The 23,884-nt window shown below is 47.1% G+C and overlaps 1 protein-coding gene across 2 annotated transcripts in view; it reads left to right on the plus strand.

Annotated features, from left to right (window-relative positions):
• The window catches only part of slc2a1.L (solute carrier family 2 (facilitated glucose transporter), member 1 L homeolog), a 60,585-nt gene extending 37,322 nt beyond the window's left edge, over positions 1 to 23,263 (plus strand). Inside the window, exons 1-10 of one of the 2 annotated variants that reach the window (XM_018241829.2) lie at positions 8,038 to 8,195; positions 13,198 to 13,290; positions 18,527 to 18,687; positions 18,968 to 19,208; positions 19,314 to 19,476; positions 19,556 to 19,743; positions 19,988 to 20,092; positions 20,199 to 20,300; positions 20,417 to 20,620; positions 20,975 to 23,263. In XM_018241829.2, the coding sequence (XP_018097318.1) occupies positions 8,178 to 8,195; positions 13,198 to 13,290; positions 18,527 to 18,687; positions 18,968 to 19,208; positions 19,314 to 19,476; positions 19,556 to 19,743; positions 19,988 to 20,092; positions 20,199 to 20,300; positions 20,417 to 20,620; positions 20,975 to 21,175 (1,476 nt within the window). In that variant the 5' untranslated portion in view covers positions 8,038 to 8,177 and the 3' untranslated portion in view covers positions 21,176 to 23,263. Of the gene's footprint in view, positions 1 to 8,037; positions 8,196 to 13,197; positions 13,291 to 18,526; positions 18,688 to 18,967; positions 19,209 to 19,313; positions 19,477 to 19,555; positions 19,744 to 19,987; positions 20,093 to 20,198; positions 20,301 to 20,416; positions 20,621 to 20,974 lie in introns of those variants that run through there. The other variant, XM_018241828.2, reaches the window with a different exon arrangement.
• The last annotated feature ends 621 nt before the right edge of the window (positions 23,264 to 23,884 follow it).

The raw sequence follows: 23,884 nt of genomic DNA on the forward strand, positions 1-23,884 counted from the left end.
GAATTTCACTTGTCTCACCAAAACCACTGCCCAAGAATCAGATCGGAACCAGGGAAGAGATGCATTGTGGGTTCCAGGAGCAACTCATGGGCAAGTGCTTCCTCCATAGCCAATGCCCAAGGCATAATGCAGCTTTAAACTGATATGATGCCAAGTAGATATGGAAGGGTTAATGGATATGTTAGATATGGAAGGGTTAATGGATATGTTAGATATGGAAGGGTCAGTGGATAGGGTGCCCATGTTATATTTGGAGGGTTGGTAGGTACGGTGCCCATGTTAGAACATGGGAAAGAAGTGTGAGACACCAGACTAGTAAATTGGGTCAATAAATGTTCCCTCCACACAGAGAATCTATATTCCCCTATACATTGGCATCTAATTCCCTGGACAATGGTAACATGGAGACAAGCTGTGAGTGACTGTGGGTAATTCCCATTATCTCACCCATTGGGTTCATGTTTGTATCTTGCATCTCAGGCACCCCCCCCCACTGCAGTTTGTAACATCACAATCCCCCTGTATAAGACCCCAGGCACATATGGGGCAATATGCCAAGTGTTGGGCATCTCAGCTATTCACTATCTCAGTAGATAAGGTTATTCTTAGCTCGGGACATTGCTGGTGGGACGGGAGCTCTTGACTCGGGGCAGTAGGGTTGACAGATTGACAAGGTGGCACTCACTATACCAGGACTGGGCATCTGACCTTGGCACACGCAGAGGTCACGGGATTAAAGTCACAGAAAGTGACCATTCCCATTGGTTGGGCTCTGACACATCATGACCGGGGGTAGCAGGGTTTGTACTTACCCCCATGTTTGGTACTTACCCAGCCCCCCTTATAAATAATATCCAGACTGTGGGCAGGTAATTCCCACCCTTCCAGTGGGGCTCATTCACATGCTTTCTGCGCCCCCTGCCTATAACACAAGTTAATTGGGCCCTTCCCTGTTGGTGGTGGGACATTGGTTTCCTTTTTGGCAGGGGTTCCTCTGCCCCCACATGAGCCCTGGGTGGGCCTGACTCATTAATATTGTGCCGTATAAAGTGCCCCCCAACACGTCCCTGTGCTGCAGACTGTAATGCCGGTGTTACTGCTAAATTGTGTATGTACAGTAAGTGCACCTCTTGTTAATCAGCGGGGGTGCGGGTGGGGCAGAGTTTTGCAGCTTAATGCTGACGGCTCCAGATAATTATTGCCCCAGTCTTGGAATGTGCTTTGTACCTGCGCTGAATTGTCATGAACAAGCGGTTGCCACTACTGATACCACAGTCAATATTTACTCTCACTCAGACATCAACGTCTACATGCACTTCCTTATAGCGCCTGCCTGGGGGAACCTTTCCTTGTCTCTAGAGCAGAGCTATGCACCCCGTGCCCCTACAATTAGGATATCCAGCCTGTGCCCCAATGTTAAAACAGTAAGGATATCCAGCCTGTGCCCCAATGTTAATACAGTAAGGATATCCAGCCTGTGCCCCAATGTTAATACAGTAAGGATGTCCAGCCTGTGCCCCAATGTTAATACAGTAAGGATATCCAGCCTGTGCCCCAATGTTAATACAGTAAGGATATTCAGCCTGTGCCCCAATGTTAATACAGTAAGGATATCCAGCCTGTGCCCCAATGTTAATATAGTAAGGATATCCAGCCTGTGCCCCAATGTTAATATAGTAAGGATATCCAGCCTGTGCCCCAATGTTAATACAGTAAGGATATCCAGTCTGTGCCCCAATGTGAAAACAGTAAGGATATCCAGCCTGGAGTATGGGGGCAGTTTTGGACTCCAGTCCTTAAGAGGGATATAAATGAGCTGGAGAGAGTGCAGAGACTAAGTGCAACTAAACTGGTTAGAGGGAGGGAAGAGTTAAATTATGAGGGGAGACTGACAAGGTTGGGGTTGTTTTCTCTGGGGGAAAAAAGGCGCTTGTGAGGGGACATGATTAGACTTTACAAGTACATTAGAGGACATTATAGACAAATAGCAGGGGACCTTTTTACCCATAAAGAGAATCACGTACCAGAGGCCTCCCCTTCAGACTAGAGGAAAAGAAGTTTCATTTAAAGGAACAGAGTAGGGGGTTCATCACAGTGAGGACAGTGAGGTTGGGGAATGCACTGCCGGGTGATGATTCAGTTAATGACTATAAGAGGGACTTGGATGATTTCTTGGACAGACATAATACAAAGGCTATTGTGATACTAAACTCTATAGTTAGTATAGATATGGGGATATATCATTTATGTGACAGTAGGGAGGGGTGTGTGTATGGATGCTGGGTTTTCATTTGGAGGGGTTGAACTTGATGGACTTTTTTCACCCCAATTTAACTATGTAACACTGTAACTATGTAACTGTGTAACTACAGTGTGTAACTACAGTGTGTAACTATGATCCCTGCACAACCTCATTGCAATTTCTCGAGCAGTCTGAAGACAAGTGAGTGAAGTTTGTGCGTCACTGTGAGCAGGGGCGATCCTGGCCCCTCCGCCGCCTGAGGCAGCAGCAGTTGCTGCTGCCCCCCCTCCCCCGGAAATTCGCTCTTAAAGTACCAGGAGCAGCATTTTTGCTGCCCCTGGTACCTAGTGGGGCGCTGCTGCCTGAGGCGACAGCCTCAACTTGCCTCATTGGCGAAGCACCCCTGACTGTGAGATGATACAACTGTGTCGCTGCAGGAATTCTATTTGTGACTCTCACTTCTGTCACTGTCTCCCTCTGTGGATCTGTCTCTGTGGATCTGTCTCTGTCTCTGTGGATCTGTCTCTGTGGATCTGTCTCTGTGGATCTGTCTCTGTGGATCTGTCTCTGTGGATCTGTCTCTGTGGATCTGTCTCTGTGGAACTCTAGTGACACATTTTGACACACAGTTGTAATAAGTAGAACTTCCTGTGTGGGTCTTTATTTAGCAACCGCAAGTGCCGCTTGTGACTGTCTCGCTGTGCTATAAGATCCCCATTTTCCTCCTTGCACAGATGCATTACACACAGATACCCCAATGCACATGCGCATGAGAAGATGCAGCAGTACTGGCAGTTGGATGCAGTGTAAAAGGCAGGACAGGTATCATTTTCATGGGAATGCAACGTTTAGGGGGGCAGGCTCCACCCCTGAACTGCTTATTGCCCCCCCCCCATGGAAATGACAGAACCAATGAACTGCAATTGTAACTGCAATAGCTTGCCAGCAGAACTACAGCTCCCATCATCCTTAGCTGTTCTGCTGTTTCAAGAGAGAGGTCAACACCAGCCTATCAGATTTAGTAGGCACTGGTTGGAAACTCACCGCATTCTTAAGTTGCTGACATCATAGGGTTGTGCCATTCACTTATTCTGAATTTACATCTGCCCTGATTGTTTTGGTGTCACCCACTTGTCATGTGATGATGAAGAGGAGGAAAGGAATGTCATGATACGCTGAACCTGCTGCGGCAGGAGGAAAGAACCCTGATCCCCATAAATGGTAACAGGAGTAATGTTACTGTTGCCTCAGCCTCACCATTGTGGTATCACTACACACAGATAATGTCACTACCAGGGGCGTAACTACAGAGGAAGCAGACCCTGCGGCTGCAGGGGGGCCCAGGAGGTATAGGACAACCTCTGGAAATGTTGGGGGCCCTAAAATTAATTTGCTGTGGGGCCCAGTAGCATCTAGTTACTCCACTGGTCACTACATCTGACAGTCGGCTCACTGCCAGTTCTGGTCGGCTCATATTTTCCTTCAAGCCCAATGTAATAAACAAGAGTTGCCTTGGCTCACTGCTGAGCAGTCCCTTCTGCAGGAGAATCTGTGGCCCCTGTGTGACTGTGACCCTGCAATAGTGGCCCCTATGGTGCTGACCAAGTTGCCTTCTGGTTTTGTACTTCAGAGAAACAAAGAGAATGCTATTGGCCCTTCTCAATTCAAATATATATATATATGTTGTATATTTTACCCCTATAAGGATATTAAAGCCACAGAGCAGTTTTGTAAGCATTAAAGGTTGAGGCACCAATTATAACTGATGACATCACTAAGCCTATGTATAAGGATATAATTGACAGGATATTTATGGCTCAGTTCCTCAGGCATGTTATGTAGTCAGACCAGTCCTCTACTCTCTGCTGCTCAACACAAAGATGCAGAGTGTCAGCTCTTGGGCACAGATGTATCTTTCCGTAAACCCAGCCAGGCTGTGTCTGTGTGTCTCAGGTTACAGAATACCAGCAATGGACTAACAAGTGCTGCTTGAGTTACAGAAAGTGAAATAAATAAACCAGTATTAGGAGACAAGGCCCTTGAGCCACAAGGCTTACAATCAGAGTGACCTATGCGCATATGGGTAGTAACTGACGGAATTTCAGGAATCAGGGAACAGACAAGTGCCCCATGCTTGACTTCACCCCAAAATTTGTTGGCAGGGGCCACAGTTACCCACAAAGCCAAGAGGAAACATGTGATTCACTTGGAGGAACGTGCGGGACCTGACGACTGCTTTATGGTCTGATGATTCATTTCCACAGAAACATTACAGCAAATCTCTCTACCCCCTCCCCTCGGCGCTCAGCTTGTCTGTCTGAGATGTGAGGCCTCCCCCAGTCACATACACACCCTCAGCTGCCCCTTCTCATCCCAACTGTCCCCTTCTTGTCCCAACTGCCCCTTCTTGTCCCAACTGCCCTTTCTTGTCCCAACTGCCCCTTCTCATCCCAACTGCCCCTTCTAGTCCCAACTGCCCCTTCTCATCCCAACTGCCCCTTCTCAAACCAACTGCCCCTTCTCACCCCAACTGCCTCTCCTAACTATACCGTTACTAGGTGCCTCTTCCCTTGAGTATTGGGATTGTGCCACCTGACCCTGGTCACATCCACACGCTGCTTCCCCTTCTAATCCCAACTACCCCTCCTAATAGCCCCCTTCTAATCCCAACTACCCCTCCTAATAGCCCCCTTCTAATCCCAACTACCACTCCTAATAGCCCCCTTCTAATCCCAACTACCACTCCTAATAGCCCCCTTCTAATCCCAACTACCACTCCTAATAGCCCCCTTCTAATCCCAACTACCCCTCCTGACTATCCCATTACACATTTAATTTGCCCCCTCCCTTTAGCCTGGGATTGTTCTGCCTGACCTAGGTCACATCCACTAATCTATGTCCCTGCCCCCAGCCCGCATGCCCTTTGCAGCCCCCAGCAAGTGGTATAAGTAGAGGATGGGCACGAATACCTTTATTGTTCAGATTCAGACATTTGTAGGAATCACCCAACTGTCACCTACACACAACTGCCCATTTACCCCACAAGTCGTTCTTTTCTAGCCCTGTGAGTACAAGAACTTCCAGGGGCCAAAAGCTGAACACACACAGAGGAACTTTATTTCTTGCCTTGGTCTCCACCAATCATTTTCATTCTCTCGTCCCCAATCTTTCTGTCTCTCATGGAATGCTGGGAGTTGTAGTTCAGTAACAGCTGGAGAGCAACATGTTGACGACAGCAATATAATCTATTGTACTGAACGGGAAGCTTTTGTTTTTGCCTACTGAAAAAAAATATATATAATTCTGAGCAGCTTCCCAAGATTCCTTTATATGGATAAAAATATATAGATATGTGTAATTGCTATTGTCTCTGCACTGCTGCTCCTGACTCCAGATAGCAGCCAATGTGTTTGTTTATGGCAAGGTCAGGGGTAACAGACAAGCTGACGTCATGGGATAGAACAGACGTAAGCAGCTTGGAGGGTCCTCACATGTGACCTGTCCCTTATTATAGACCCTGTGTGTGCGCAGGAGACTGACCCTTCCCTTGCTCCATAAATAGCCCAGGATATAAGATTCCAGCCAGGGATACCCCCCACCTAATAGTCTGCGTCACAATGTTATTATCTGTGTCACTGGCCTGTGTGCCTCCTCTATTGGGGGCTGTGTGGTCATATCCTGAGTATATGTGCATTGGGGGTTATAGGTTTATATCCTGAGTATATGTGTATTGGGGGTTATAGGTTTATATCCTGAGTATATGTGTATTGGGGGTTATATCTTATATGTTTATATCCTGAGTATATGTGTATTGGGGGTTATATGTTTATATGTTTATATCCTGAGTATATGTGCATTGAGGGTTATAGGTTTATATCCTGAGTATATGTGTATTGGGGGTTATATGTTTATATCCTGAGTATATGTGTATTGGGGGTTATATCTTATATGTTTATATCCTGAGTATATGTGTATTGGGGGTTATATGTTTATATCCTGAGTATATGTGTATTGGGGGTTATATGTTTATATCCTGAGTATATGTGTATTGGGGGTTATATGTTTATATCCTGAGTGTATGTGTATTGGGGGTTATATGGTCATATCCTGAGTATATGTGTATTGGGGGTTATATGGTCATATCCTGAGTATATGTGTATTGGGGGTTATATGGTCATATCCTGAGTATATGTGTATTGGGGGTTATATGGTCATATCCTGAGTATATGTGTATTGGGGGTTATATGTTTATATCCTGAGTATATGTGCATTGGGGGTTATATGTTTATATCCTGAGTATATGAGTATTGGGGTTATATGTTTATATCCTGAGTATATGTGTATTGGGGGTTATATGTTTATATCCTAAGTATATGTGTATTGGGGGTTATATGTTTATATCCTGAGTATATGTGTATTGGGGGTTATATGTTTATATCCTGAGTATATGAGTTTTGGGGGTTATATGTTTATATCCTGAGTATATGTGCATTGGGGGTTATATGTTTATATCCTGAGTATATGTGTATTGGGGGTTATATGTTTATATCCTGAGTATATGAGTATTGTGGGTTATATGTTTATATCCTGAGTATATGTGTATTGGGGTTATATGTTTATATCCTGAGTATATGAGTTTTGGGGGTTATATGTTTATATCCTGAGTATATGTGCATTGGGGGTTATATGTTTATATCCTGAGTATATGTGTATTGGGGGTTATATGTTTATATCCTGAGTATATGAGTATTGTGGGTTATATGTTTATAACCTGAGTATATGTGTATTGGGGGTTATATGTTTATATCCTGAGTATATGTGCATTGGGGGTTATATGTTTATATCCTGAGTATATGTGTATTGGGGTTATATGTTTATATCCTGAGTATATGTGTATTGGGGGTTATATGTTTATATCCTGAGTATATGTGTATTGGGGGTTATATGTTTATATCCTGAGTATATGAGTATTGGGGGTTATATGTTTATATCCTGAGTATATGTGCATTGGGGGTTATATGTTTATATCCTGAGTATATGTGTATTGGGGGTTATATGTTTATATCCTGAGTATATGAGTATTGGGGGTTATATGTTTATATCCTGAGTATATGTGTATTGGGGGTTATATGTTTATATCCTGAGTATATGAGTATTGAGGGTTATATGTTTATATCCTGAGTATATGTGCATTGGGGGTTATATGTTTATATCCTGAGTATATGTGCATTTGGGGTTATATGGTCATATCCTGAGTATATGTGTATTGGGGGTTATATGGTCATATCCTGAGTATATGTGCATTGGGGGTTATATGGTCATATCCTGAGTATATGAGTATTGGGGGTTAAATGTTTATATCCTGAGTATATGTGTATTGGGGGTTATATGTTTATATCCTGAGTATATGAGTATTGGGGGTTATATGTTTATATCCTGAGTATATGTGTATTGGGGGTTATATGTTTATATCCTGAGTATATGAGTATTGGGGGTTATATGTTTATATCCTGAGTATATGTGTATTGGGGGTTATATGTTTATATCCTGAGTATATGAGTATTGGGGGTTATATGTTTATATCCTGAGTATATGTGTATTGGGGGCCCACAACACATAGTATAGACATGAATGAAATAACGGATTATAATAATAACAGTAATAATGGTACAGGGCACGGAGCACATTCTTATTTGAAAGGAGATTAAATTATAGGAGGCGGTGGCTTTATCCACGCCCTGTGTTGCCTCAGCCAATCACGGCCCAGCAGACAGACACACCTCCCAGTAATATCCCGAGTCCCGCCCCGGGGAGCCGCATTTGTGTTAGAGATTCCGGCACCGACTCACCGGGACTTTATTGTGCGGAACCCGCGACCTCCCCGGACTTTCTGTCACTTTGTGTCGCTTTGTGTTTCTGTAGCAGCGGCGGCGCCATGGAGTCGGGGGACAAGGTAAGGACCCCCAGTGTCTCCCCCACATTCTCCCCCCCAATCTCACCATCAGGGACCCCCACAGTTTCCATTACCAGCTCCTCCCATTAACAGACCCACCAGTGTCACCCCCCAGTCACCCCCTGAGTCTGACCCCCATTTACCCCCCACTGTTAACTGTCACCCCAATAATCACCCACTGACCACTAGTTCCACTCACCCCCACTTTATTCAGCTTCTCATACTCCCCCTAAACTGACTAAATCCCCCCCACACTCACTGCCCCCCTTATACTGGAGCACAATTGTCCCTGAATCACATGTGGGTGTAAAGTACAGAGATATGGGGGGGCATTGGCCACGACATTGTGACATGTTGGGGGGCCGGAGTAGAGGTAACATTCAGGTCTCCCCTTAGTGACCCTATAGAGAACTGACAGACCCTGTATCAACAGCACCCCCACATATATATATATATAGATATACTCACTTATATACACACATATAGATATATATAGATATACTCGCTTATATACACACACACATATAGATATATAGATATATACTCACATACATATACAGACATATAGATACACACACACACACATATATATATATAAATTCACATATAGTCACACACACACACTCCTGTTTGGATGAGACTGGAGCAGTTAATAAGGACAGGGGGGGTGTGAGTGTAATGGGGGGGTCTGTTGTTACACAAAATTCATTTCCACACGTGACCCAATCTCTAGTGATACTGAAGGTCACAGGGGTGAGAGGATTGGGCAGGAATATATTGTACTAGAGACTCCCCAGAATTAGATTCTCTATAATAAACTGTCAGTCTGACTCTCATCTCATTGGCTATTTTACTCACAGACAAATAAGCCATTCCTGCACATCATTGGGTCACATCATGCCACAGTGGGGGGTACAGTATGGTGGCAGTACTAAATGCGGGTACAGTATGGGGAGTAGTACTACATGTGGGGTACAGTATGGCAGCACTAAATGCGGGTACAGTATGGTGAGTAGTACTAAATGTGGGGTACAATATGACAGTACTATATGCGGGTACAGTATGGGAGTAATACTAAATGTGGGGTACAGTATGGCAGTATTAAATGTGGGGTACAGTATGGCAGTACTAAATGTGGGGTACAGTATGGCAGTATTAAATGTGGGGTACAGTATGGCAGTACTAAATGTGGGGTACAGTATGGCAGTACGATATGTGGGGTACAGTATGGCAGTACTAAATGTGGGGTACAGTATGGCAGTAATACTAAGTGTGGGGTACAGTATGGCAGTACTATATGTGTGTTTATCCAGTTGCAGTAAGTTGTATTTGTGCTGTATGAGTCGTGTGCCAGGGTTAGATCAGAACATACAGCAGTTTTGGGGTGACAGACTGCGGGCAGTGCCAGGCTCAGTTCATGGCTGGGCTGGAAATAGAAGCCGATTGTAATAAAGGGAAGAGCTCGGACCCCTGTGTTGTGTCAGTTTCCAATGGGCGTCATGTTCCCAAGGCCCCAAATGTCACCCTGTCCCGCTCTCAGCAGCTGCCGCCCCAGACTTTCCATGACCCTCAAGTGCTTGTGTCTCCCACACTGGATTCCATTCTCATTTACGTCTTGGGAAGTGGCAACTGGGAAATCAACCACATCCCTCGGCATTTCAGAGGTTAAAGCTTTCATTGCCAGAGTGGATTTGGGGAGAACCAATATGGGCACTGCCCTGTGACTGTCTCCATTCAGCTCTATAGGAGTCACTTTAGACCTAGAACAATCCAGGGGCCACTGGCAAACTGTCATATAACAACAAACTGGCACTTGAGATACTTCTTTCTACTGTCAGTCATGGGAAGGATGGGGAGCATCTGATTTTGGGGGACAGAGGATGGGGGCAGAAGTTGGGGGACAAAAAGGTTGGGTCTCTAAACGTGAATGGGGTCCCCCAGATTTGAGTGTAATTTCCAGGCACAGAGGAAGGAAGTGGAAAAGAACTGAGAGGGAAGGTGAGAGGTTAATGTCCCCCCTGTGTCTCCCCCTGGGGCTCAGCAGGGAGGGGGAGGAACATGACAAAACATTTGCACTCGTTAAGTGGAAATTTCCTTTCATTAGTCCAATTGTTAATTGTGAGTGTTAATTGTGGCAGCTGGGGGGGGGAGTGAAATGAAAGTGGCACAGAGGGTTATTTACCCTTTACTGTTTGTCCTTGTAGAAAGAGACAGTTGTGCTGTGAGGGGGAGATAAGAGCAATGCTGGGGGGGGGGCACATTATCTGCAAATTTCCTCTGTGTAACCCCTTGTGTGCCATGTTGCTACATGGGGGAAACACGGTCTGAGTTTTATTACATTTTATTTCCTGGGGTGGGGGGTAGATTTTAGGAAGTTTATAAATAAGAAATAGGGTTCATTAGTGTCGCCCCCACATGCCCATAATAAAAAGGACAAAGTATTAGAGGGAGGTGGGACTATTTCTATATCTATTGCTGCTGTGAGTTTCAGTGTAGGACAAAGAATTTGTGTATAAACCCCCCCACCCCAGCAGCAAGGCGGCTCCAGACACTACTACTCTTTCAGTGACGCTGCTCTTCCTCCCAAACTGCCCACAATGGCCTTGTGCTTTGCCTCCCCCACCCTGCGCCTCATGCAGTTAATCAGACAGAATGGGGGGGGGTTGAATGGCGTCACATGTAGGGGAAAGGTGAATGGGGGGGTTATGGGTGTGCCAGGAGCTGACATTCTATTGGCAGAGACGGGACGAGCCTTCATGTCTGGGGGTTACGAGGAGGATGTGGGACGGGCAGCAAATGACTGAGACTGACGCACAACCGGCCCTGTGTCTTCTACTGAATTTGTATAATCACTGCTGCTCCTGTGTGTTACTTGTGTTACATTGTGTTATGTTGTGTTACATTGTGTTATGTTGTGTTACATTGTATCAGTGTCTCCCATTAGTGTTACATTGTATCAGTGTCTCCCCATTAGTGTTACATTGTATCAGTGTCTCCCCATTAGTGTTACATTGTATCAGTGTCTCCCCATTAGTGTTACATTGTATCAGTGTCTCCCCCATTAGTGTTACATTGTATCATTGTCTCCCCATTAGTGTTACATTGTATCAGTGTCTCCCATTAGTGTTACATTGTATCAGTGTCTCCCATTAGTGTTACATTGTATCAGTGTCTCCCCATTAGTGTTACATTGTATCAGTGTCTCCCCATTAGTGTTACATTGTATCAGTGTCTCCCATTAGTGTTACATTGTATCAGTGTCTCCCATTAGTGTTACATTGTATCAGTGTCTCCCCATTAGTGTTACATTGTATCAGTGTCTCCCCATTAGTGTTACATTGTATTAATGTCTCCCCATTAGTGTTACATTGTATCAGCAGAGACACATTTGTGTTGAAGTTGTGCTTAAATCCAAGTTCTTCCTGTTCCACTTTATTCCTGATTGAGAAATACACAAATATCCCTAATTATAATAACAAACTGCGCCACACGGAAGAACGACACTCGCTGTATATTTAACCCTGACACCCACAGCCCAATCAGACAATTCAGGAGACATTTTTGCATCAGTTGTACAAATGGGGGGGGGGTTTGTTGACTGAAATCCCAGCAGAAATCTCCCCCCGTGGTTCCGCTGCCCCTATAATATATATATATATATATATCTATGTAAATACACACACATCACTGGCAGCTTCTGGCTGAACCCCCTGCGCACTGAAGCCCCCCTCCCACCTTCATGACCCTTTAAAGCAGGAGATCCATCTGCAGAATTCTGCCCGACCCCCCATGATACAGATTGTGCCATAACATAACCCCCGTGCCCCATTCACACACAACAAACAGAGGCACATAAATATTTGGGGGTACACCCTGTGTAGGTCCCATCGTTTGGTTTAGCACTTGCCCTGCACGAGGCACTGGGAACATAAACAATTTCCATTTTTTGCCATTACTTGTCCTTTAAACAGTGCAGGGTCAGTGGGTGCAAATGGCCAGTATGTGCCATAGGGTTTATAGTGGGAGACGTGACGGCATTTGCACCAGGGAAAAAGCTGCTCAGGAAACACATGATGGGATTTTGCTCAGACCCTGGTGTGTTGGAATAGAATGGGGTCTTTATAGGTGAGCGGGGAACACAGGGACCCTTGTATGTGGCAGCCCCAGCCAATCCACCCCCAGCCTGATCCCCCCCTCCAGAATAACTGCCCCTGAAACAACTGCCCCTGAAACGACTGCCCCTGGAATAACTGCCCCTGAAACAACTGCCCCTGAAACAACTGCCCCTGAAACAACTGCCCCTGAAACAACTGCCCCTGAAACAACTGTCCCTGAAACAACTGTCCCTGAAATAACTGTCCCTGAAATAACTGCCCCTGAAATAACTGCCCCTGGAATCCCTCCCCTCTCCCATCCAAATTAGAGATTTACCCCGTTCCTTTTCTCCTTTTCTGCCCTGATTTACAGGAAGATGCCAAATAAGTCCAGTAATGGGGGTAATAACCCTCCAAAAGGGGTTCATTAGTGCAAAAGAATTCCCCACCCATAGCAAACCCAGCAGAGGACTTAGCATTGCCGCCCTGCAGTACTGGGGTCGTGGGTTCGACTCTGACCAGGGTTCTTTGGGGCAGTAGGTATTGGGGAGGTTTCACCACTTGTCTGGGATTGTTGGGGCAAATTAACCCCAGTGGTTGATTGGCTGCTGGTGGAATTATGAGTGTAAGCTCCTCAGGGTAGGGACTGATAAGAGTAATTAAACGTTTGCTGTAAAGAGTTGGAGAACCTGTTGGAAGTGCATATTGGGGCCCCTGTATTTGGGATGGGGCCAATGAGTTCTATAAAGGGGCTGAAGTGTTAGATTGAGGGGTGGAGAAGGGTCTGTGGGTTGGGGTGGGTGAAGGATGTTATTTCGGGTGCTAATTGATTGTAAGATAGTTGCCCACAGACAAGATACATCACTGTGTGCCCCCCATTCTCACCCGCTCCCCGTTTGTTGTTGCAGATGACGGCGAAGTTGATGCTGGCTGTTTGCACGGCTGTGATTGGCTCCTTACAGTTTGGATACAACACGGGAGTGATTAATGCACCACAAGAGGTAAGAACTTGTTTCTATAGATATAACATGACTTGATCAATGAGAATCTTCACAAACAACACGTAAGAAGCTTTAGGGGCAGCAACAGCTGGAGGGCCGGGGGGTTCCCATTCCTGAACAGCAGAGACCCTCCAGCACGTCCATAATGTCACTCTCTGTGTCCACTAATTGGATTCTGTGGCTCCACACGTGGCCCTGGGTGAGCTCTGGCCAATCACACGTGGCCCTGGGTGAGCTCCGGCCAATCACGTATCACCGTCCTGCTGAGCTGTGGGATTAGCAGATCTGCTCAGGGAGATTCTTGTTGTGTGCGGAGTTCTTGGTGGGGACACTCGATAGACCACTTTGAGTTTTCTCAGGGGTCCACTGGGTCCAGATAGAGCCAAAGTCACAACCAATCAACTTCCATTAAGTTCAGCTTTTTGTCCAGCTGATCTGCCTCTGGGGGGGGGGTGATTTATGCTCCTCAGTGGGGCAATTGGGGGGGTGCTAGAAGGACCTTTATCCTCACCCCTCAGTCTGGAGACCCCCCAGTAGTGGGTAACCTTGGCTGCCACTCTCAGTGCCATTTCTCTGCAGACCACGAGCACCTGCGGTTACTGGTTAACCCCTTCCTGGCACAGCTGCTTTGTGGCTGCTGAATGCTCTCCTGCACCACTGATCCCTATTACCTGCAAGAAGTGTGCACTGCTGGTTCTGATTCAATACATTATTGTACCACAATGAGTGGAATATCAGTTTATTTTATTAGGCAAACTAATGGAGTGACCCTTTAAAGCACAGAATGTGCCACATTCCTCCCAAGCGCCAACACCCCCAGATTAGTCGAGGTTCATATCCATACGGGCGCCTACTCACCCCACTCGCCTGTCTCTACTTGCAGCAGCCAATCCTGATCAAGCTGTGAAATTTATATAACAGCAGTTAAAGGGCCAGGCTCCCTAATGTATAGAGAAGCGGTTGGTTGTGCTTGTGGGCACTGCAGTGCAGCTCCAGCTTCTCTAATCCATGGGAGGAGGGGGGACCCCCAGATCTCATCTCCCTCCAGTATTTGCATTATGGTAAAGCCCTCAGCCAATCAGTAACGACCCAGTAATGGTGGTTCAGACTGGGATTGACTTGCTGCAAACAGACGGCCTCTCCCTGTGAGCTCACACACTATTGTGTTATTTATTGAATATCAGGTGGCCTGTCATGTGACCCCGGCGACTGTGAGTCACACGGTTTTGCCTGGAACCACTTTATAATCAGCCAGTGTTTAAAGGGGAAGTTCACCTTGCTGTTGTCAGTGCTCTTGTTATCCAGCAGCTCTGCAATGTTTATTGATTTGTGCTCTGCCACTTTCCTGTTAAGCCTCTGGTTGCTAGGGGGTATGATGCTAGTAACCAGGCAGTGAGCTGAATAAAGATGATGATACAATGTAGCCTTATAGTCACTCTGCTTTAGCATCACCAGGGCCACTGTTCATAGCAACCAGATTTAAATTCTGGGTTGAAACAAGGCATGGAGGAAAGCTTTGGGGAGGGTTCCTTGTAATTCCCAGTAAATTGAGCTTTATTTACTTACATTATTATTGTAGGTGTGGGAGCTGTCATATAGTCATGCTCCTGTGTGATGCAGGTGCGGCCCCTTTAAGTCACTGTGGGCTGTGGCTGGAAGTTTCCCAGAGGACAAATAGGATGTTACAGGACAGTCTTTATCCTGAGCTCCTGCGTCATCAGGTTACAGCCAGCGACCAATCACACGGCTCGGCCCCATGGGGACTGGAATTTCAGCAACTTGGACTCATTCACCCTGAGCCCAGGGAGGATCATATTTCTGGCCCAGTTCAGCTGCTCTGGCTCTGGCAGCTTTCATAACGGCTAATTAACGTCACTAACGAGAGCCACACCCCCTGCCCCTCCCCCCAGTGCTCCTGCTGCACACTGCCTGCCCCTGCATCCCTGAGACTTCTGGGAGTTGTATCCCTGTTGTGTTACTTGTGCAGCTGAGCCTTCTGGGAGTTGTATTCCTGTTGTGTTACTTGTGCAGCTGAGACTTCTGGGAGTTGTATCCCTGTGTTACTTGTGCAGCTGAGCCTTCTGGGAGTTGTATCCCTGTTGTGTTACTTGTGCAGCTGAGACTTCTGGGAGTTGCTTCCCTGTTGTGTTACTTGTGCCGCTGAGCCTTCTGGGAGTTGCATCCCTGTTGTGTTACTTGTGCCGCTGAGACTTCTGGGAGTTGTATCCCTGTGTTACTTGTGCAGCTGAGCCTTCTGGGAGTTGTATCCCTGTGTTACTTGTGCAGCTGAGACTTCTGGGAGTTGTATCCCTGTGTTACTTGTGCAGCTGAGACTTCTGGGAGTTGCATCCCTGTTGTGTTACTTGTGCCGCTGAGCCTTCTGGGAATTGTATCCCTGTTGTGTTACTTGTGCCGCTGAGCCTTCTGGGAGTTGTATTCCTGTTGTGTTACTTGTGCCGCTGAGACTTCTGGGAGTTGTATCCCTGTTGTGTTACTTGTGCCGCTGAGCCTTCTGGGAGTTGTATTCCTGTTGTGTTACTTGTGCAGCTGAGCCTTCTGGGAGTTGCATCCCTGTGTTACTTGTGCAGCTGAGCCTTCTGGGAGTTGTATCCCTGTTGTGTTACTTGTGCAGCTGAGACTTCTGGGAGTTGCATCCCTGTTGTGTTACTTGTGCAGCTGAGCCTTCTGGGAGTTGTATTCCTGTTGTGTTACTTGTGCAGCTGAGACTTCTGGGAGTTGTATCCCTGTTGTGTTACTTGTGCAGCTGAGACTTCTGGGAGTTGTATCCCTGTTGTGTTACTTGTGCCGCTGAGACTTCTGGGAGTTGTATTCCTGTTGTGTTACTTGTGCAGCTGAGCCTTCTGGGAGTTGTATTCCTGTTGTGTTACTTGTGCAGCTGAGACTTCTGGGAGTTGTATTCCTGTTGTGTTACTTGTGCAGCTGAGACTTCTGGGAGTTGTATCCCTGTGTTACTTGTGCAGCTGAGCCTTCTGGGAGTTGTATTCCTGTTGTGTTACTTGTGCAGCTGAGACTTCTGGGAGTTGTATCCCTGTGTTACTTGTGCAGCTGAGCCTTCTGGGAGTTGTATCCCTGTTGTGTTACTTGTGCAGCTGAGACTTCTGGGAGTTGCTTCCCTGTTGTGTTACTTGTGCCGCTGAGCCTTCTGGGAGTTGCATCCCTGTTGTGTTACTTGTGCCGCTGAGACTTCTGGGAGTTGTATCCCTGTGTTACTTGTGCAGCTGAGCCTTCTGGGAGTTGTATCCCTGTGTTACTTGTGCAGCTGAGACTTCTGGGAGTTGTATCCCTGTGTTACTTGTGCAGCTGAGACTTCTGGGAGTTGCATCCCTGTTGTGTTACTTGTGCCGCTGAGCCTTCTGGGAATTGTATCCCTGTTGTGTTACTTGTGCCGCTGAGCCTTCTGGGAGTTGTATTCCTGTTGTGTTACTTGTGCCGCTGAGACTTCTGGGAGTTGTATCCCTGTTGTGTTACTTGTGCCGCTGAGCCTTCTGGGAGTTGTATTCCTGTTGTGTTACTTGTGCAGCTGAGCCTTCTGGGAGTTGCATCCCTGTGTTACTTGTGCAGCTGAGCCTTCTGGGAGTTGTATCCCTGTTGTGTTACTTGTGCAGCTGAGACTTCTGGGAGTTGCATCCCTGTTGTGTTACTTGTGCAGCTGAGCCTTCTGGGAGTTGTATTCCTGTTGTGTTACTTGTGCAGCTGAGACTTCTGGGAGTTGTATCCCTGTTGTGTTACTTGTGCAGCTGAGACTTCTGGGAGTTGTATCCCTGTTGTGTTACTTGTGCCGCTGAGACTTCTGGGAGTTGTATTCCTGTTGTGTTACTTGTGCAGCTGAGCCTTCTGGGAGTTGTATTCCTGTTGTGTTACTTGTGCAGCTGAGACTTCTGGGAGTTGTATTCCTGTTGTGTTACTTGTGCAGCTGAGACTTCTGGGAGTTGTATCCCTGTGTTACTTGTGCAGCTGAGCCTTCTGGGAGTTGTATTCCTGTTGTGTTACTTGTGCAGCTGAGACTTCTGGGAGTTGTATCCCTGTTGTGTTACTTGTGCCGCTAAGACTTCTGGGAGTTGTATCCCTGTTGTGTTACTTGTGCAGCTGAGACTTCTGGGAGTTGTATCCCTGTTGTGTTACTTGTGCCGCTAAGACTTCTGGGAGTTGTATCCCTGTTGTGTTACTTGTGCAGCTGAGACTTCTGGGAGTTGTATCCCTGTTGTGTTACTTGTGCCGCTAAGACTTCTGGGAGTTGTATTCCTGTTGTGTTACTTGTGCAGCTGAGCCTTCTGGGAGTTGCATCCCTGTGTTACTTGTGCAGCTGAGACTTCTGGGAGTTGTATCCCTGTTGTGTTACTTGTGCAGCTGAGACTTCTGGGAGTTGTATCCCTGTTGTGTTACTTGTGCCGCTGAGACTTCTGGGAGTTGTATTCCTGTTGTGTTACTTGTGCAGCTGAGCCTTCTGGGAGTTGCATCCCTGTGTTACTTGTGCCGCTGAGCCTTCTGGGAGTTGTATCCCTGTTGTGTTACTTGTGCAGCTGAGACTTCTGGGAGTTGCATCCCTGTTGTGTTACTTGTGCTGCTGAGACTTCTGGGAGTTGCATCCCTGTTGTGTTACTTGTGCCGCTGAGCCTTCTGGGAGTTGCATCCCTGCATTACTTGCGCTTGAATTAAAGGGGAATACTATTATTGCATAATTAACCCTGTCTGAACATAAAGTGGTCCTCTGCCCCCAAACTGCACTGCTTTCTATACAGTGACACCCCAGGGGCAGGTTCTTATTAACCCCATGTATCCTAAGTATCTAAAAGGGCTTTTATACAGCTGACTTGCCAATCAATGCATTTAGAAGTGTAGGGTAGAAGTAGACGGGCAATTTCCGTGCGTTTCTGTCGGATCCGATGCTGGGAGACAAAACGCACGTCAAGTCAGATGCGACTAGAAACAAGGTAAGTAATACAAACGTCAGATCCAGACGCAGCGTTTGCATCAACAGTCGTGTCGCATCCGACTTTTGTATTACTTGTTTCACGTCACATCCAACTTGACGCTGGAGTTTTGTCGCCCAGCGCAGGATCCGACAGAAGCGCACGGAAATTGTCCGCGTAGTTCTACCCTTAGGTGGTTGATATTCCCATGGTGACCATCAGCCAATCATAGATTTCATGTGAAAATTAACCCTTTGTGTTCTATCATTTCTTGCCTTAATGGTGTGGCTTTTCCTTCCCTGCAGGTGATCGAGGGCTTCTACAATGCCACGTGGATGAGCCGTTACAATGAGCCCATCTCTGAGACCACCCTCACCTCCCTGTGGTCCCTGTCTGTGGCCATCTTCTCAGTTGGTGGCATGGTGGGCTCATTCTCCGTGGGACTGTTTGTCAACCGTTTTGGCAGGTAAGGGGTGTCCCTCTGTTACTAAAGGTGAACCTTCCATAGCAGTGTTGCTCCACCCTGGACCTTGCTCCACTACTGGACTACAACTCCCAATATTCTCCAGGCTATTGGCAAGGGCTCCCATACAATGAGAATCCAGGCTGCTCCTTTTTATACCACTTGGGGGGTCACATCCGGGTATTGCCACAGCAGTGCCTCCCAGAAATCTGGTCAATCAGAGATGAAGAATAAATGCCTTGGAATTTGTTTCCTAATGCTCTCGTCTCGCCTCTGAATCCAGGCGCAACTCCATGCTGTTGGCCAACATCCTGGCCTTTCTAGCTGCCATTTTGATGGGATTTTCCAAGCTGGCGTCCTCCTTCGAGATGCTGATCATTGGGCGGTTTGTGGTCGGACTCTACTGTGGCCTCACCACTGGTTTTGTGCCAATGTATGTCGGAGAAATTTCCCCCACATCACTGAGAGGAGCTCTGGGGACCCTGCACCAGCTGGGAGTTGTGATTGGAATCCTTATTGCTCAGGTAGGTGACAATCTCATGGTGTTCAGTGAATGTCCATCTGGTTGGGGTGAGTAAGTGGCTGGGGATCTTCTCTATTGAGCTAAAATGTCTCTGTTCCTTGTGTAGATCTTTGGGCTGAAGCCTATCATGGGGAACGAGTCCCTGTGGCCCCTATTGTTGGGCTGCATATTTGTGCCGAGCATATTGCAGTGCATCGTGCTGCCCTTCTGCCCAGAGAGTCCACGATTCCTGCTCATTAATCGCAATGAGGAAGACAAAGCCAAGAGCGGTAAGTCCCATGTCACTGCCCCTGAAGGCATCTCAGAAGGCTTCTCCCAGGTCTCACCTTCTCCCTCTCTCTCGGTCAGTGCTGAAGAAGCTCCGAGGCACCACAGATGTGAGCAGTGACCTGCAGGAGATGAAGGAAGAGAGTCGGCAGATGATGCGAGAGAAGAAAGTCACCATTGCGGAACTCTTCCGCTCCCCACTCTACCGCCAGCCCATCTTCATCGCCATCGTCCTGCAACTGTCACAGCAGCTCTCTGGCATCAACGCGGTAAGTTATGTCTGGGCTTCACATGCCATCACCACTACAGATACCCTACGGCTGCCAGAACTTACCTGCCAGAACTTACCTGCCAGAACTTATCTGCTTGCCTTCTCTCTCTCTGTCCCTCCAGTCATAGGGAGTCAGCAGTAGAGCAGCACCTGCTGGTCAGAATGAGGCAACTGAAATGAACAAGTGCTCCAGTATTGACTCAGCCCGACCCAACTAACTGACCTTCTGTCTGTCATTGCAGGTCTTTTACTATTCCACCATGATATTCCAAAAAGCCCAAGTTGAGCAGCCGGTGTACGCTACCATTGGTGCAGGAATTGTGAATACGGCCTTCACTGTCGTGTCGGTGAGTCTTTTTTGGCTCTAGTTATGGGCCGGGAAGATTGTGTGGTTGGCAGGGCCATGAGTGGCTTGGTGGCATCTTTGGAACAAATCTTTTTTTGTCTCTGCAGCTTTTTGTAGTGGAACGTGCTGGCCGGCGGACCCTGCACCTGATTGGACTGGCCGGAATGGCGGGTTGTGCCATCCTGATGACCATTGCACTGGCTCTACTGGTAAGCCTGGGAAATGATCACTAAATGTGGGTGGAGCATATGTCATGTGGGCGGGTAGAATGATGCGCCAAGTTGTATTCTGTTCCTTATTGTCATCCCGCGTCTCCCCCCTGCAGGAGTCTGTCAGTGGAATGTCCTATCTCAGCATCGTCGCCATCTTTGGCTTTGTTGCCTTCTTTGAAATTGGCCCGGGACCCATCCCATGGTTCATTGTAGCCGAGCTCTTCAGCCAGGGCCCACGACCAGCTGCCATCGCAGTCGCCGGACTTTCCAATTGGACTTCCAACTTTATCGTAGGCATGGGCTTCCAATATGTAGAGGTGAGTGGCCCCTAAAGGTGGGGGATTCATCTGTGTGGGGCCCTTGTTGGGTGGGTGGGTTGTCGGTGGGGGAAAGTAGGAAATATTTCTTGTTCCTGAAGTGATTGGGCTCTAAGAAACCAGCAGTTGGGAGACAGAAACTCCTTCCACCCATAATTCCTTGAGGCAGTTGGGCAGAACATTTAAAAGCCCAAGAACTCCCATCATTGGGGGTCAGCCACATGTCTGGGGACAGGGTGGAGGCCACAACTGGGTTTCCTCCTTCCCAATTCTGATTGTTGGGTGAATGTTGCCTCCCCCGGCAGTAGCGCAGTGTGACCAAATCCTGAATATTTCCTCTTATGTCTTCTCCAGAAATTGTGCGGCGCCTACGTCTTCATCATCTTCATCATCCTCCTGCTCATATTCTTCGTCTTCACCTACTTCAAAGTGCCGGAGACCAGAGGGCGCACGTTCGACGAGATCGCCTCGGAATTCCGCGGGGGCGAGAGTCAGATGGTCAAACAGGCGGAGGAGTTAAACACTTTTGGGCATGCGGACGACTCCCAAGTTTAACATTTCAGCCCCCCAGCACCTACCTCTTGTCATTTCCCCCTGGTCTCCCTCTGCGCCTTCTCCTTGCTCCCACGCCTGCGGTTGGTCGGCACTGTTTCCCGGAGGAGTCTGGGAGTGAGAAGCAGCAGGACGGAGGGAGACAGGGAGTTGTAGTTTGCTCTTTGTTTGGACGTATTGACACCTCCAGCTTCTGGGAGACGCTGCTACTCAGCCAAACCAACGGCGCTGCTGTGGTGCAGTTCAGCCAGACCCCGCGCATTAACACTCATCTTCCTCACTAATTTCATTTCCACGTGTGTCAGACATGAAGGAAGGAGAAAGCTCTCTATGAAACGAGTTATATCGAGATATATATATATATAATGGTAGATGGCTATGTTATTTTCATGGATTATTTTTGTAACTAGTGTGAGCTTTTCACGTAAGGAAGATTTTATCCCCGAATTCTGAGCACGGAGCAACCTCCCCCATCACCATGGACTCTGTTTACATAAAGTAGTATTTTTTTATGTTTAGTTTTCCTTTAATATTTTTGTAGAAAGTCTAATGACACCATGGAGAACCTGATCTGATATATATATATATACACTGTATTCTATACACTGGGGGCAGCGAGTTCCACTGCAAGGAGACTCAGTAAGTGTTGGGGACCCTCCTTTGCAGCCCCAATACTCGGTCACAGAGCCTGGGAATTGGGTGGGATCTCCTCTGGCAGGATGTGGGGGTTCTGGGGCATTTCTTGTACTGGACTCAACTCATAGCAACTGATTGGGGGGCCACAGAATTTCTCTTGGTGGGACAGCTCTCCTCTAGAGGTTCCAAGCACTGACACTTTACAAGCTGTAAGCACTGGCATTGTGGTAGCTGACACCCCCATTTTTGGGCCCCCCAAGGGGTTATAAGAGCCCACGTAATGTGGCCCCCATGAGTATGGGCTCTGCCCCCCCAATACACAGCCTGTGGGGACTGATTGATAGTGTTGATCTTGTGTACTGTATCATTTCACATAAACCCCCACCATGCCCATGTCCTGCCAGAGCCTCCTGCTGGGGGGGGGGCATCTGTCCTCAACTTTCATATAATAAGACGCCCCCTGCCGTCACACTTAATCCCCCAAATCCCATGGATGCCAGTCACCCAGTGAGAGGAGGAGGCAGGAGGGTTGTCAGGTCATGGGGGGGCTTTGGTACAAGGTTATTTAAGTGGGTTGGGGGGGGCATTTGACATTCCACATGTTTTTTATATTTGTGGGGTAGAGGGGGTGCTGCTTGAGACCTGGTGGGTTTATTAAACAGAAGCACAGTGAGAGAAAGCCAGGAGTCCCCCCTTAATGGGGTACAGCTACAAACTGTAGTCAGGGGCTGTGCCTCCTCCCAATGGTAAATACTGATCTATAATAACGACTGCCCCCATTCTGATCTCATGGCGGGGGTGTGAGGGTGGGTGAGACAGAGAGAATGTGGCACTGGATCCCCCGGCACCTGCCATTTAAATTGGCTGCCACCGACCCTCTGCCCATATTAATTGGCACCAGGCAGGGGTGACCCCTATTACTTGCCAGCCCTTATATTGATCCATTGTAGCAAGTTTGGACCCTAGTGAACACTACACGAAGCTCCGCCTCCCCTGCAGACCTCTCCTTGTACAGCCCCAGAGCTTTTAATGGATATATTTATATGTATAAGTGTATGTGTATATATATATATATATATTGGTTGGATGGTGTCCGTGTGCAGGTGTGTCTGATGAGACCTGAGCGATGATGATAAAAGTACTGTAAATATTTATTTTAGTCACATGGTTTGTTTTTTTGCACATTAGCTCAAAGCCGATAGGTCAGTTTTTCTTATTGATAACGAAAGATATGAAATCTGTGTAGCGCTGTTATTATCATTATTATTATTATTATTCCTGTCTTTCTCTGTATTGGGGGGCCCCAATGTTACTGGTCATTGTGTTGATTATTTCTGGGGCCCCTGTAATGACTGACGTGTAGTTACCCTTTATCCAGCAAATAATACAGCAGCAGCATCGGGTGGTCCTGATCACAGGGAGTAATAATAAACCTTATATATATATATAAATATACTAAGGGCTGTGTTTATTTCATCCAGAGACTGATCACTGACTGAACTTGCCTTCTATGTTTATATGAATGAGTGGGAGCTGCCATGTTGCTGACAGGGCCTCAGGCATTGCTCATAGGCCACTAAAGCTCATCTGAATCCATTCTGAACACTAGGTGGCGCTGTGTTGCAGCCTGTGGGGATTGCAGTATGGCAGCTCCCACTATGAGTATAAATGTGCAGCCAGTGATATAGATGATAAATCTACACCCTGCTTAGAAGCCAGGACTATTTCCCCTTTAACCCTTGGAAAGCAGTGATGTTGGAGATGTGACTTTTGCTCTGAATAAGCCCCAATGTGGGTGTGTCCTTGTGCGTCCGTGTGTATTCGTATTGGTACAGGGTTTGTGCGTCGCCGCTCACCATCGTCACACTCGTTACTGTAGTTCTATAGATTTTTTTTATTTATTGTGAGATTTTGTCTCGAATTAAAACTGATGAAAAAATAGAGAATTTGGTGTCTTCTCTTTTGTTTTATTCTTAGAAATCAGGGGAAATGATTAATATATCTAATTAACCCTCCACAGACTGACTCCTGAAAGGGGAATTCAACCCATAATATAGAATTCTTCTGTATCTTCAT

The sequence above is a fragment of the Xenopus laevis genome, chromosome 7L (genome assembly GCF_017654675.1).
Source record: "Xenopus laevis strain J_2021 chromosome 7L, Xenopus_laevis_v10.1, whole genome shotgun sequence".
Lineage (NCBI taxonomy): Eukaryota > Metazoa > Chordata > Amphibia > Anura > Pipidae > Xenopus > Xenopus laevis.